The 13,416-nt window shown below is 39.4% G+C and overlaps 1 protein-coding gene across 1 annotated transcript; it reads right to left on the bottom strand.

Moving 5' to 3' along the window:
- Positions 1–689: 689 nt before the first annotated feature.
- Positions 690–4,417, bottom strand: LOC115923822. Its single transcript, XM_030985177.1, has 4 exons — positions 4,367–4,417; positions 3,307–3,666; positions 2,737–2,788; positions 690–1,177 (listed from the first exon to the last, which is right to left on the bottom strand). The coding sequence occupies exons 2-4, from the start codon at positions 3,641–3,643 to the stop codon at positions 1,030–1,032; spliced, it is 537 nt and encodes a 178-aa protein (XP_030841037.1). The 5' UTR covers positions 3,644–3,666; positions 4,367–4,417; the 3' UTR covers positions 690–1,029.
- Between the last annotated feature and the right edge of the window lie 8,999 nt (positions 4,418–13,416).

Here is a 13,416-nt window from a genome sequence, read left to right as displayed (position 1 = left end):
AGAAGAATTATATAAGAGGGAGACAGAGAAAACAAGTCGGTGAAAGAATGTGAGAGAGAAAGTAAGACTGCTGAAGGAGAGAGACAGAGAAGAAAGACAGATAAATAATGATACAAGAGAGAGAGAGGAAGAGAGAGCACACCATATGTAGGAAGATATGGGTAAAGAATGTGTGTGTGAGAGAGAGAGAGAGAGAGAGAGAGAGAGAGAGAGAGAGAGATAATGAGAAAGACGGACACTTTTAAATGTAAGATCACAAGGTATGATGCCATTTGAATTGTCAATAAATTTCAAGCACAAAGAATATAAAACAAAGGATTAGAATGAATTATGCAATATTTACAAGTGCTGATATTTTAAAACCATAAAAAAAGTGGAAAGAACCAGAAAGTGATAATAATGGAAATGTCCTCTTAATTAAACAGTGTCAGTGACATAAGTGTCTAGACATTGTATAACTTGTTAAGGAAACATTACACAATTTCCTTGATGTCTTTTATCTCTGCTAACATTCATTGCTTATCTAATAAAAAGTAATGGTTGAACTTAGGGCATGCTCAATTAAGGTCAACTTTAAAACTGGTACATTGTATACAGAATTTGAAATGAATTTTAAACTAGTGTAAATTGTTATTTTGGAGCCAGAAGGGCATTAACTCTGTATGAAATGGTGAGTTAATGTCCCTACTGGCTCTAAACAGACGTAATATGCCAATGAGTATTACTTAACCAGCTGCGTATAGATAATGAAATAATGATCAGAATTGGATCAATACAGATCGAGTTTACATGTACAAGTAACAAAAGTGGACAAATAGGATTCAGTGCATATAGGCCTACATCTCAGACTGGAAGTTGCAAACAGTGTAAATAAATTTTAATACAATTTATACATGTACCATGTAGCCACCAAAAAATTAGAAGAGAAAAATCTTTAAACAAATTTTAAAAATCCATTATTTTGCAATTGAGCATGCTCGATCACCATTTGGGAACCACATATGAAGATATTTCTCCCATCTCACGTGACTAGGGTAGTTTGAGTGTCTGGGAAAGGAGCTTGAGATGGGATAACAATCTTTCTTTCTTCTCAAGCAAGTTCTCCTCCAGTGCTCTGGCATCTTCCAGCAGCTTGTCAACGTGATCGGAGCTCAACACCTCAAACTGATCACTTTCCCTAAAAGAAAGATGCAACAAATTTGATAATGGTATAAAAATAATTTAGTATATCTATTTTAATAAATGTAAAAGGAAAGACAACTTAAAGGCCCACTGCACTACTTGTAGCTACTTGCGCCCTCTATATAACAAACAATGCCTAATCGGTGACCATTGGTTCCCCATGATCCTCTTTTCTTATGTTAACTGAGAGCTGAGTTGATGAGATAACCATCTGTCCAGTGACCTTGCAGGGCGGTCTAATCCCTCCTGTAAACTATGGCAGATAAGCTTTAACTAATTCAGGAAGAATGAGGTAGAACATCGAATGAGAGGAGCATATTAAAATGGAGACAGGAGAAAGGAAAGATGAAGAGAGATGGAGATACAGAGAGAAAGAAAGAGAAAACAGAAACAGGTAGAGAGACAGGTAGAGAGACAGAGAAAGAGAGAGAAAGAGAAAACAGAAACAGGGAGAGAGAGACAGAGAAAAAGAGAGAAAACAGAAACAGGGAGAGAGACAGAGAAAGAGAGAGAAAACAGAAACAGGGAGAGAGACAGAGAAAGAGAGAGAAAGAGAAAACAGAAACAGGGAGAGAGACAGAGAAAAAGAGAGAAAACAGAAACAGGGAGAGAGACAGAGAAAGAGAGAGAAAGAGAAAACAGAAACAGGGAGAGAGACAGGTAGAGAGACAGAGAAAGAGAAAACAGAAACAGGGAGAGAGACAGGTAGAGAGACAGAGAAAGAGAAAACAGAAACAGGGAGAGAGACAGGTAGAGAGACAGAGAAAGAGAAAACAGAAACAGGGAGAGAGACAGGTAGAGAGACAGAGAAAGAGAAAACAGAAACAAGTAGAGAGACAGGCAGAGAGACAGAGAAAGAGAGAGAGAAAGAAAAGAGGGAGAGAGACAGAGAAGGAGAGAGAGGGAGGAAGAAAGAGAACACACACAGAGGGAGAGAGACATAGAAAGAGAAAATGGACAGAGGAAGAGACAGAAAAAAAGAGAGAGATACAAACAGAAAGCAAGAAGAAGAAAAAAGGAGGTAGCAACATTTAAAAAATAGGGGGACAGAGAAGACAGCCCAGAAAGAGCAAGAAACAGTAAGTAGAGAGATAGAGGGAAAGAGAGAGAGAGAGAGAGAGAGAGAGAGAGAGAGAGAGAGGGGATATACAATTCTAAAAAGGGGAAAGGGGGGATGAGGGCAAGTGGAATGGACATATTGAAGTTACAATGTTTGGGTAATGATATAAATAATTCATTCAATAGTTATAAATAAGCAATGAGAAAAAGTCTTTTAAAAGATTATGATTAAGAAAGAAGAAGCAGGCGGATGGGGAAAACAACTGTAACATTGATAAATTGACTCCAAAGTCGTCACAAGTATTTCAGGAAATAAGAGAGGAAATAATCAAGGTAATGAGGAGAAATAGGAGAATGTAACTGATAAAAGAGGATCAAGTACTCAGCCAAATAAGATTATTCAACTAATGGTACTGGAACAGATTTAGATGTATTACTTGCTGAAGCAAATTTAATTGAAAGTTATCCTGAAACAAAAGACTTAAATCCACTTACATGAAGACTTGAGTCCACTGCATGCATTCCATCTTAACTGCTCTGTCGATTTCTGGAAAGTAGAAGAAGAAAAAGAGAGCAAATAACACATTTAAAAGGCAGAAAAGGAGAAAAGGAGAGCACAAAATTAGATCAGAGTTTTGCTTCAAGTTAAAAATCTTATTTGAATATACTCCTCAAATATGATTGAATATTGTTTTGACAAAATATTGTTTAATCATCTGCTTGAAGAGTGGAAAATAAAAAATGTGTTTTCAAATTGTGTATATTGATTTACATGGAACATATAGTCTGGTAAATAAATGAAGAATGTACATTTAACTAATGAAATTAGCATATGGACTTGTGAACTGTCACAATTATCTTTCATAATGAAAAAAATTGTTATTAAAGTCTTGCTATGAATGTTAAAGGGCTGAACAGATTTATTTTGTAAAAGATCTGAAAAAAGTTGGAAAAGATATAGAGTCTAGGGGTCTAGTCTAGAGTCTAGATCTAGATCTAGACAGACTCTAGGGCCTACAGGGTAGGATCTACCCAAAAATGAAATAAAATCTTTGCATTCTGTACCCGTCATCACAGCATCAATTGGTTCAAGACTTGAAGCCATCTTGCTTTCTGAGCACTCTGATGCATCAACTCCAGGACCAGGTCTGGGTCCATCTTTCTGGACTATCTCATCAAGATGTGGACTTCTTTCTCTCTGTCCCACATAAGCCTTCATAAGATCATCTGCAGGGTCTTCAAAGCTGGTACTACTACTAGCCGAGGCCGCAAGTGGGTCTTCAAATATGGAACATGTAGATCTAGGTCCTTCTGCTTGGGAGGGTAAAATATCACCAGGTTTGGTGAAATTAGGTCGATCATCACTGGCTCCACCTCGAGTTGGAAGGACAGCTTGATCCATTTTTATTTGGTCTGGACTTGGTTCTGAAAATTAAAATGCATGACAAAGACTAGATCTATATTGTCTAGCCTCTAGGGTCTATTTAAGATTTTTAATAAATGCTATCGCATTTTAAGTGTAAAATTAGTGTTAACTGTAGCCTACACTATAATCATCATGATCAATCATCAAACTCAAACTTCAATTCAAGGCCCAGCCAGGGACCAAGTCCAAGCAAGGCACCGACTTAATTAGGCAGGAAAGGTAGTAAAAGTAGACATACATAGTCTAGAGTCTAGGCCTAGACCTAGATCTAAATAAACGTCTGGTATGGTATGGTACTATGGGTTATTCTTGAATAAACTTGTCATTTGACAACCTTCCCCATGTCAGAGGAGCCAGATGTAATCTCAGCGGAACAACCGTCGACATTTAGAGACTGAAGCTTTCGGTCTAGGCTACTCTAGGATTAGGAAGCTAGTTTGTGCAAGCCAAGGCCAATGACAAGGGATGCCGCCGATGTGGCAGCCACTTCTTCCCGCAGCTCCGGTAGGCGGTAGGCCTAGGCCGTGGGACGACACAATTTTCGGCTGCAATAAAAAGCAAAGTTGACTTTATATATTTCTTCAGACCAAACATTAAATCTGTTTTAACTTAGGCGTTTTAGGCCTCATCAGATTATTCCACTTGACCAAATATCATTGGGGGGAAAAGGGAAAAGAAAATAAGAATGTCCCAGCTCACCAAAACAGAAGATACCCACCGGCTCCACTTTTAATTATTTGCAGCTAAATTAATTAGGCCTACTAAACTTTTATAGCTCGCACGCGCATGCGCAATGAAGGAGGGGCACATTAGATCCCCGTTTTTTTAAAATTAAAACAACAAAAACAATTGTTTTATCAATAACAAAATAATGCTAGAATTCTATAACAAATTTGCTTCCAGCCAATCAAATGACCCGATTTCAGTAGATTATAACAGTTTTGTAACTTGTTTTTGATAACAAGTTTTATGGAACAAGGCTAAGGTCTCATACATATGTACTGTATTAGCGAAAATAAACACACAAAAAAAGGAGAAAAAAAGAACAGCAAAAACTTGTTTGGGGGGGGGGGGGGGAGGCGGCGACGTATTAGACCCAAGGCATACTAATAGTTCCAGTATAAATATCTTTGACATTGTTTACTATACTCATGCGAGCGAGCTAGCGACCAGGCGAGATTTTGCTTTTTTGTTTGTTTAAAGCAATGATGATCGTTGCATATTAAACTTGCATTCCTTAACTCTATAGAACAGAGCCTACAAATGTGTTGCAAGTTTTTCGCAACCCGTTTTATTCACCATATATTTTGTAATCCCAAAACATTCTGGGAATATACCTATACAACGCCTGAAACTTTTCGGGGAACGTATATCCCCCCCCCCCCCCCCCCCGATCACTGTTCCTGACTCCAAGAATTACAGAGTGGGCGACAAAACCACCTCTACCTGTTTGTTGGTAAAATGTACTATTGTACTTTCGGTTCTAGGACAATTTCCCTCTGGACAATCACCCCCTGAGCCGAGGACAACCACCTCCGAGCAGGCACGTAGCCACGGGGGGGGGGGGGGGGTAGGGCACGGGGCACGTGCTCCCTAAAATTTCCAAGATCGGTTGAACTTTTTTTAGACCCTTTTTTGACCTCGATCGATTATATGTAGGTGCCCCCCCCCCTCCCCCCAAACATCGAACTCTGGCTACGTGCCTGCCTCCGAGGGCGATTACCCCCGGAAATAGGACAACAATCTGCTTTTATCAAAACCAAATAATTATCAGGGTAGAGTTTCCCTTGAATGAACAGGGATCTGTCTTTTGGGGGCGGAGGGCAGGGGGGGGGGGGGGGTAATTGTTCTCGGGGTGGTTTTCCTCGGATATCCCGGGGGGGGTGATTTTCCAGGGGTGATTGTCTAGGGTGTAATTGTCCTAATCATAAACGTGTTTTTTCACATGAAGATCGTCACGGTGACACGGTCACTCAGTTTAGAACAATTGTGCTAAAACCATCCTGTCGATATACGTATGATAATAGCGACCTGTATTTTAATCAACAGGGTATATGAAACGCTGAAACGGATGGCTCAAGACTGAGGAATTTAATTGGAGAGACACTTGATATAAAATTTCGATTTAGTGACTGAACCTGTCATAAACTGACAGATCACTATTGATGATGATTTTAATCTATTAACACGTTTTGCTAGATCATGCTCATCCAGTACACGACTTATGTTAATATTAACATAAGTCGTGTACTGGATGAGCATGCTTATATGCACTGTGCGTTAAGCTGGAGTGTTTCAATTTCATCGATAATTTCCCCATCATAGTATGACTCGATGGTTTCGATAATGGATGAAAAAGATATGCTTTCCGTCGAAGCATGACACAGCATGGTGTATCCGGTTTTCGTAACAGGCGTAACACCACTCATCCCTACACCTCACATCCCTATACACACCCACACCCACAACAACTCCCCCGTTAGCAGTGGCGTAGACAGGTTCGTACACCTGGGGGTGACTCAGGGGCGGATCTAGCTTTTTGCTAAGGGGGGGGGGGGGGGGTTGACCAATAATGACGATGCAGAGCATCGTCCACCAGCCGCGAAGCGGCGAGCCAATTTTTTGGGGGGTGTTTATTTGAACCCGGTAAGTGATGTTTTCCTGGCATCTATTAACACAATGGAGACCATAAAAGCAGTGCATGATAACGTCTTTTTAAATCAAGAGTAACAGTTAAATACACAGTTATATCCAGTGTTATCATGTGTTTGGTTAAGTTACCAGATGAGTTGAATATCTTCTCACAATATTTGCACTTGAAAGGGTTTCTCTCCAGCGTGCGTTCTTTTTTCTTTCTTTTTTTCTTTTTTTTTTTTTTTTTTTTTCCATTTTTCTTTTTGTTTGTTTTTTGGGCCGCCCAAGGGGGGGGGGGGTTTAACCCCCTAAACCCCCCCCCCCCGTAGATCCGCGCCTGTTTAATCTTGTGGTTATCTTGTGGTTTCCAAACCACAAGATAACCACAAAATACTTGTAAGATTTTCTTTTTTTTACCGTCTGAATTGGCTTTCACCGTGTGAATGCGGCTAATAACAATAAACACAATTACAATAATGATGAGGATTATTATTATCATCATCATAATTATTATTATTATTAATATTATAATTGTTATCATTATTATTATTACTATTATTATCATCATTATGACTTATTAAGTAAGCAAATATCATTCCCCAAAACCTGGGGGGATGATTGTACATGCCATCCCCCCACCTTGTGAGGTGGGGGGATGCACCCCCCTCATCCCCCCGTTGTCTACGCCCCTGCCCGTTAGTAAGCCAAGTACACAGTCAATACATCCTGCAAGTGGGTACCGTATCCAGATATTTATCGTGGCACCCCTCCCTCCTTCACAGGTCGTTCAGAAGGGTTCCGCCCTATACCTATTATTGTTTTCAATTCGAAACTATGGAGGAGCTACTCAACAATAGTATCTCTAATCCATGTTTTTATATTTTTGTATCACCTTATTTTTTAATTGAATTTAGGCACAGAGATTATTATAAATAAAAAGAAGTTTTGTAGCTACCTATCTCTGTTTCAATCGAAAAACGATTGATGATGAAGTAGCCTATTATGATTCTCTTCATAATCCCCTGTCATCTCCTCTACCTTCATCCCATTCCCTCCCCATCCCTTCCCCATTCCCTTCCCACACTCTCCCCACTACTCCGGTCTCCGGCCTCATCTTCTACCCATCCCCGTCATCACCACTTAACCCTCTTTACCATCTTCTCATTTCTCCACATCACCTCCCCATTCATGCACACTTCACAGTAATACGGATTGACTGCGATACCATAGCAGATGTATCAAACGAAATCTGAATCTGAAATCTGAAATCTGAAATCTGAAATCTGTATCCTGTTTTGGTTTTCTTCCCCTTCAATCTGTCCCTATTTTCCCTCTCTCTTTGTTTAAATCACAATCCCTCGAGAGAAAAAAATCCCTCGCCTTGGAATCTGTTCAATTATAAAAAGGGAAGATCAAACTTGCGGGAAATACCCTCCTCTGGTACCCAACGTTCAGTAAGCGCAAATCTCCCTTCCGTTTATTTTTAGAATATCCGTCCGATAACGATGCGTTAGAAGGAAGTTCATGCGGACATATTGATTGGAATATTATCGAGACATCAGACACTCATTCATGCATATCAGGTCCTAGTCAAGCATGACCCCAGATAGGGCAGAGCTTGTTTATATACCGTCATTCGTTGATTGCTCGTGCATTTACCAAAGAAAAATATTCCTTCGACCTCCCTTCATTTCAATGTATCCTACAGCTCAGTATAGCGCTGATACGAACCATAATGTTTCTATGACGATGCTGACAATCATCATTTTATAATCATTTGAGTTGATGGACTTGAAGCTGGTGTATTTTATGATTCATTGAGGACTCTATTCATGCTCTGGTCGTGCTGGACACACCTACATTTTTTGAAGTAAAATCGGAATTTAGGAAACGAACCACGCAACCAAGAAGTGAGTATAAAGGTCATTAATATTTCATTTTGGTATGATTATGCGGTGATTATGAGGGCACGTAATTAAGTTGTTGAAACAGTCCGAATCCATTGACCAAGCTTTTTGTACAATCATGCGAATTAAAATATCATGACGTTTGGTATTCTCAGTGGCGTATGCAGACTTTAAAAAAAAGGGAGGGGGATTGAAATTTGATGGGAGCAATTTTGGGGGGCTTGCTTTTTCGTTGGGGCACAAGGAAATACGATTTTTTTTTCTTTATTTTCTTCCAGTGGTGGTGGTAGTTGAAAGAAGCATAATAAAACATTGTCACTTTGTTTTCCACCGCGTCAATTTGACGGTTCAGATTACATGTTATGAGTGAAAACATGGACAATAATGAATGAAGTTTATACTCAATGGTCGAAATTGTTTTTTTAGATCGGATAAAATCCTACATCTGGGGGCGAAATTTTCATTTATCAGAGGGCAAAAATGACCTTCTTCAGGCCCCAAATTGCCATATTCCGTTACTAAGAGTGGCCAGTCAGGAGGGGGAAAAGTTGTCATTTTCGAGGGGCAAAAGTACCCTTCTTCAAATTGGTTTCCATCCCTGTCAAGCAGGGCGTGGCCTTACTATTTAGTGCGTATTTTTTCCACTGTGTCATTTTTTACGATTCATTTTACATGTCATGAGTGTGAACATTGACAATAATGAATGAATTTGGTTACCTCAAGTGTTCCATCGGGAAACATGTATTGTTACCCTCAAGGGAATGAAAGTGCACTTCTGGAGCAGATACATTCTATTTAGTTACATAGAGCGCCCCGTCAGGGGCGACATTTTCATTTTTCTAATGGGACAAAGGTGCCCTTCTAGAACCAAATTTGCCCTATTCGGTGGCCTGTCAGGGATGACATTATCATTTTTAAGTGGCGGAGAGTGCCCTTCTATAGACAGGAAAGTGCCCCGTCATGGTCGAAAAACTCTCAGAGCCATTGTCGAGCCAATATCGCGTTAGTTCAATGAAAAGTTTCCCCGTCGGGGTAAAACAAAATCAATACTAGTAACGCGTGGCCACATACGGAGTGACTTTTGTAACAATTCTGCTTATAAGATGAACACTTTGAAGAAGAAAAAAAATCATCACTGGATTTCTAACCAATCACCATGGATCTTATATGAGTGGACGGGGAATTTCATCTTCTTTCCAAAACCGTTCACCCCTCTGCGACATGACTTCGACTTATCCTGTCACGTCCGGGTAAACAACGCGGGGTAGCAAATTTTCAGTCAAATATCTGTTCTTTCCATAGACAATAATTATTGCCATCGAATGCCCAAGTTTGAAAGAAAAATGATCACTGGTTTTGTGACTTTACTTAGTGAACATACATGATCATGAGGCTAGAATAATGAACGTTGAGAATCTGTTCACCCCTTTTTGCGGTGATTACCCGTTTTAAAGATATATGTGTTTTAGTGGGGAAAACGTGTTAAAAACATGATGATTTACGTGGTAAAGCCTCTGTGGGCGTTTCCGGGCGAGCAGATGCGCGCTAGTTTTCATTATGGGAAAATTGCCTAATGTGGTAGTGCCCCGTCATGGTCGAAAAATAATTTATCAATTCTAGCAAAGAGCCCCTCTAAAAAACAATACTGCGTTATTTCCAGCTGCCCCGTTGGGGGCGAAATAATATTTATCAAGGGGACGAAAGCACTTCTACTGAGCCAAAATTGCTCCTTTTTGGTTACTCAAAGGGAGGGTTGAGTTCTGGGAAGGGTCAGAAAGTTCAAATAATCGAATTGAGAATTTTTATTAAAGTATTATAAGATAAAAACATGAAAAATTACAATATTTAAGAAATCCCTTTCGAACGATTCAACCTAAAACTGCACATGTGCTATTTGACTGTATTTTACCATCAATCACAAACTCATTGTAAATAGTCATTAATTGTTTTACTCCTGACATTAAATTTACTTTTAACTATTTTTAAATATTTTTAAAAACTAATGTACATGTATATCGCTGTAGAACATGTATTAATGTTATATTGACATCGTCATTGTACATTCATATATCTTTTGTTTCAATGTTTTCAACGGTCGTGAATAAATAAATTCAAATTCAAATTCAAACACTGTTTTGGGGGTGAGAAAACACAGCAGTAAATAACAATTTTCCAAAAAATAATATTGATGAATCTTTGTGTAATTACAAATAGTTTGAAACATAAATTTGAAAATTTCCTGACCCTCTCCAGAACTCAACACCCCTCCCCCTTAAAGGATAGCCCACGCAAAGACAAGATTAATTTTTATTGTAAAATACTTTAATCAAATAGCTTTGCACGCAGTCATGAAATTATTTCTTTTCATTTATTAACAAAAATACTAATTACCAACGTTAATTGTTTTTCTCGGGTATCCTTGTAACTTTTTTTATCAAATCGATGCAAATTCTTCTTTAAAACATGTTTTGCACTTTAATTTGTTCAGCGGGATAGAGCAAAGGGGGTGTTTAACCCCCCAAACACCCCCTGCGTGCCGGACTTCAGCTTTTCTCCAAAATCGGGAAGTGACTATGAGGAATAAGTTTTCTTTTGTTCAATGTAATCTGATGTAGACCAAGGGTCGAATACGTGCATGCCGCTGTTTTCGGTGTGAATCGTAAACCACAACCATAACTCAATAGCCCATTCGACAATTTGAAATAGAAATAATGGCAAAGCTATTTGAGCCTTTTGAAGTAAAAAGTAAAATTGCCCTGATTCCTTTCGATCGATCGAGAGAGAGAGAGAGAGAGACGCGAGGCAGAGAGAAACTGATACAGAGGGAGACAGAGACAGAAAGAGAGATAGAGAGTGAGAAAGAGAGGGAGTGAGAGAGAGAGAGAGAGAGAGAGAGAGAGAGAGAGAGAGAGAGAGGGGGGGGTTAATAATTAACCCCAACCCCCCTATTTGCTATGTGTACTCATTGTGTCTTGATATACCAACCTGATTGGATGTCTCCCAGTGCGCCCCCCCCCCCCCCCCCCGCCGAATCCGGCACTGAATAATCTGTAAACAGACAATCTTTTGTGTCCCCCAAAATATGATTGAGTCATCCCGTTATTCAGACATTTCTGAATAGTTTTCAAGGTTCAGGACTTCCAGTGCACTCTAATGCTCTCTCTGAATATGTCAATTTTCTATGAAAAACCACAAACCGTACAAACATTAACATCAACGCATAATCCTGGGCGTACGTATAGAAATTTGGCAATGTATTTGGTGCTGACGATGGTGCTGGTGGAGGAGGGGGGGGGCTGTTTTGAGTTTATTGGAAAGCTAGTCTATGAGTAGGCCTACCTATGAAAGAGTTATAGATTGAAACAATTGGTACATAGAATTTAAAAATGAGTATTTCATAATACCGTTTCATTTAAATAGGTGTAATAGAGGGGGAAAAGAGGGCTGCAGTCTCTCTCCCCGAATAATGTTTGAAACTTTATATTATTTTCTGCAACTTCGTACATGGGCATCTTATTGGGGCTAATTTTATGTTATCTTTTATTTCGTCTATTTTAATGACAAAATATAAACTTGAACATTTGCCCCCCACGCGCCAAATAAAATTGCGTCCGTACCTCTATGTAACCGATCAAAATAAACGACAAACTTTTAGAAATATTTACAACATTATGTACGGATTATTTAGCGCCGCCCTCTTCCTTGCATGATACAGCGTGTGTAATGTAATGCGGAAAATTATAATTTATCAATTGCTTGCTCAATACATGGGTATGTAAAATAAGTAGAAGGAAGGAAGGAAGGATGTGGTGGTAGTAGTGGTGGTCGTTGTGGTGGTGGTTTCGTTAATAACCCTTGATTTGTTAATGTTAATGTTTGGAACAATATCAGAACCATGTATATGCTAGCTAAATTTAATTTTAAAAAGATTTCAATAGACTAAAGAGCTTCCTTGTTTTTACAATTGAAATTGCATTTCAGTGATCGAAGAATGATGATAATATACTTGCAGTTAGATAATGATTCTTCATCTTTTTATCTAATACGTCCCGGCCATGAGACGGCTTTTGGTGACCTTATCATAACTAATTAAAAAGGAAGAATAACGGTCCGATGACAAAAACAGAATAATTCCTACGTCGAAAGATTGACTGAACTTGTGTAATGTTTGCAAGTTTTTGATATAGAATTAAAATAGATTTGTACATTAACACCTTTTATTTGCATTGCCTCCAGAAACACATAAATCACTTTCAAAGGGTAAGAACCCTTCGGTTGAAAGAGAATTCCACCACCGGAGTGTTGGCTCAGTTAGTAGAGCGTCCGCCTCACAACAGGGAGGTCGTGGGTTCGAACCCCGGCCGCGTCTTACCAAAAGACGTTAAAAGATGGGAGTTGTTGCTACCTTGTTTGGCGTTCAACAATAAGGGATAGGGCAACGTCGATCTGGCGCTGCTCAGTGGCTGCCGGGCTCACGATCAATTGGGCAAAAAGAATTTCCGTTTCGGTTCAATAAAATTTGGAGTGGACTTATTAGGCTATTAATATTATTATTATTACCCTTACTTTACCGTTCATCATTGTATTGATTATGTTACTTTAGATCAAATCTAGAGAGAGTTGACCAAAATTACCTTTTTCTTTTGTTTTACAGGAATGGCCTTGTAATGGAAAATAAGCGAGGGATTTGATACATCATTTTCAGTGTGCCCGAAGAGTCGACTTTGTCATACGCTGATAACTTTGGAGATTGGAACTCAAGACTCGTCAAGATGGATTTAGAACATGACGTCATAGGAGAGGTTGGGTGCCATCTAACATGGCCAGAACTTCTTAAGATAACTCAAGAACAACTCGAAAAGTCATGGATGTCACTCGAATCGCGGAAAGTAGAATTCTCCGAGCTGCCGACCTATTTTTGCTCTATTAAAAATCTGCAGGGATTCATATTGTATTCACTTAATGACCAGAAGAAAGCGGAGGAAAAGTTCGATGAAGTCTTGGAGCTGGACTCTGAAAACATCGTTGCTACTGGCAACTTGGCAGTTCTCTATAAACGCCAGTCGAAATTGAAACACTATCACGAATTCATTCAGAAGTTGCAGACACTAGTGTCCAACCGAGAACCCGTGCATCTAGCTCGCGCGTACGCTGATCGTGCCCACGCGATTCGACACTTTGAACAGGACGTACGACCCTTCAGTTACA

The sequence above is a fragment of the Strongylocentrotus purpuratus genome, unplaced genomic scaffold (genome assembly GCF_000002235.5).
Source record: "Strongylocentrotus purpuratus isolate Spur 01 unplaced genomic scaffold, Spur_5.0 spur5_contig_835, whole genome shotgun sequence".
NCBI classification, from domain to species: Eukaryota; Metazoa; Echinodermata; class Echinoidea; order Camarodonta; family Strongylocentrotidae; genus Strongylocentrotus; species Strongylocentrotus purpuratus.
Note: the sequence above shows the minus strand (reverse complement) of the source record. Positions and strands in the feature narration are given on the sequence as shown.

Excerpts from the sequence above, each read along its gene's own strand:
- LOC115923822 (XM_030985177.1), bottom strand. The coding sequence starts at position 3,643 with ATGGATCAAGCTGTCCTTCCAACTCGAGGTGGAGCCAGTGATGATCGA. Across the intron at positions 2,789-3,306 it reads AATTGATGCTGTGATGACGG|AAATCGACAGAGCAGTTAAG; the intron begins GTACAGAATGCA and ends TCTACTTTCCAG. Across the intron at positions 1,178-2,736 it reads CAGTGGACTCAAGTCTTCAT|GGAAAGTGATCAGTTTGAGG; the intron begins GTAAGTGGATTT and ends TCTTTCTTTTAG.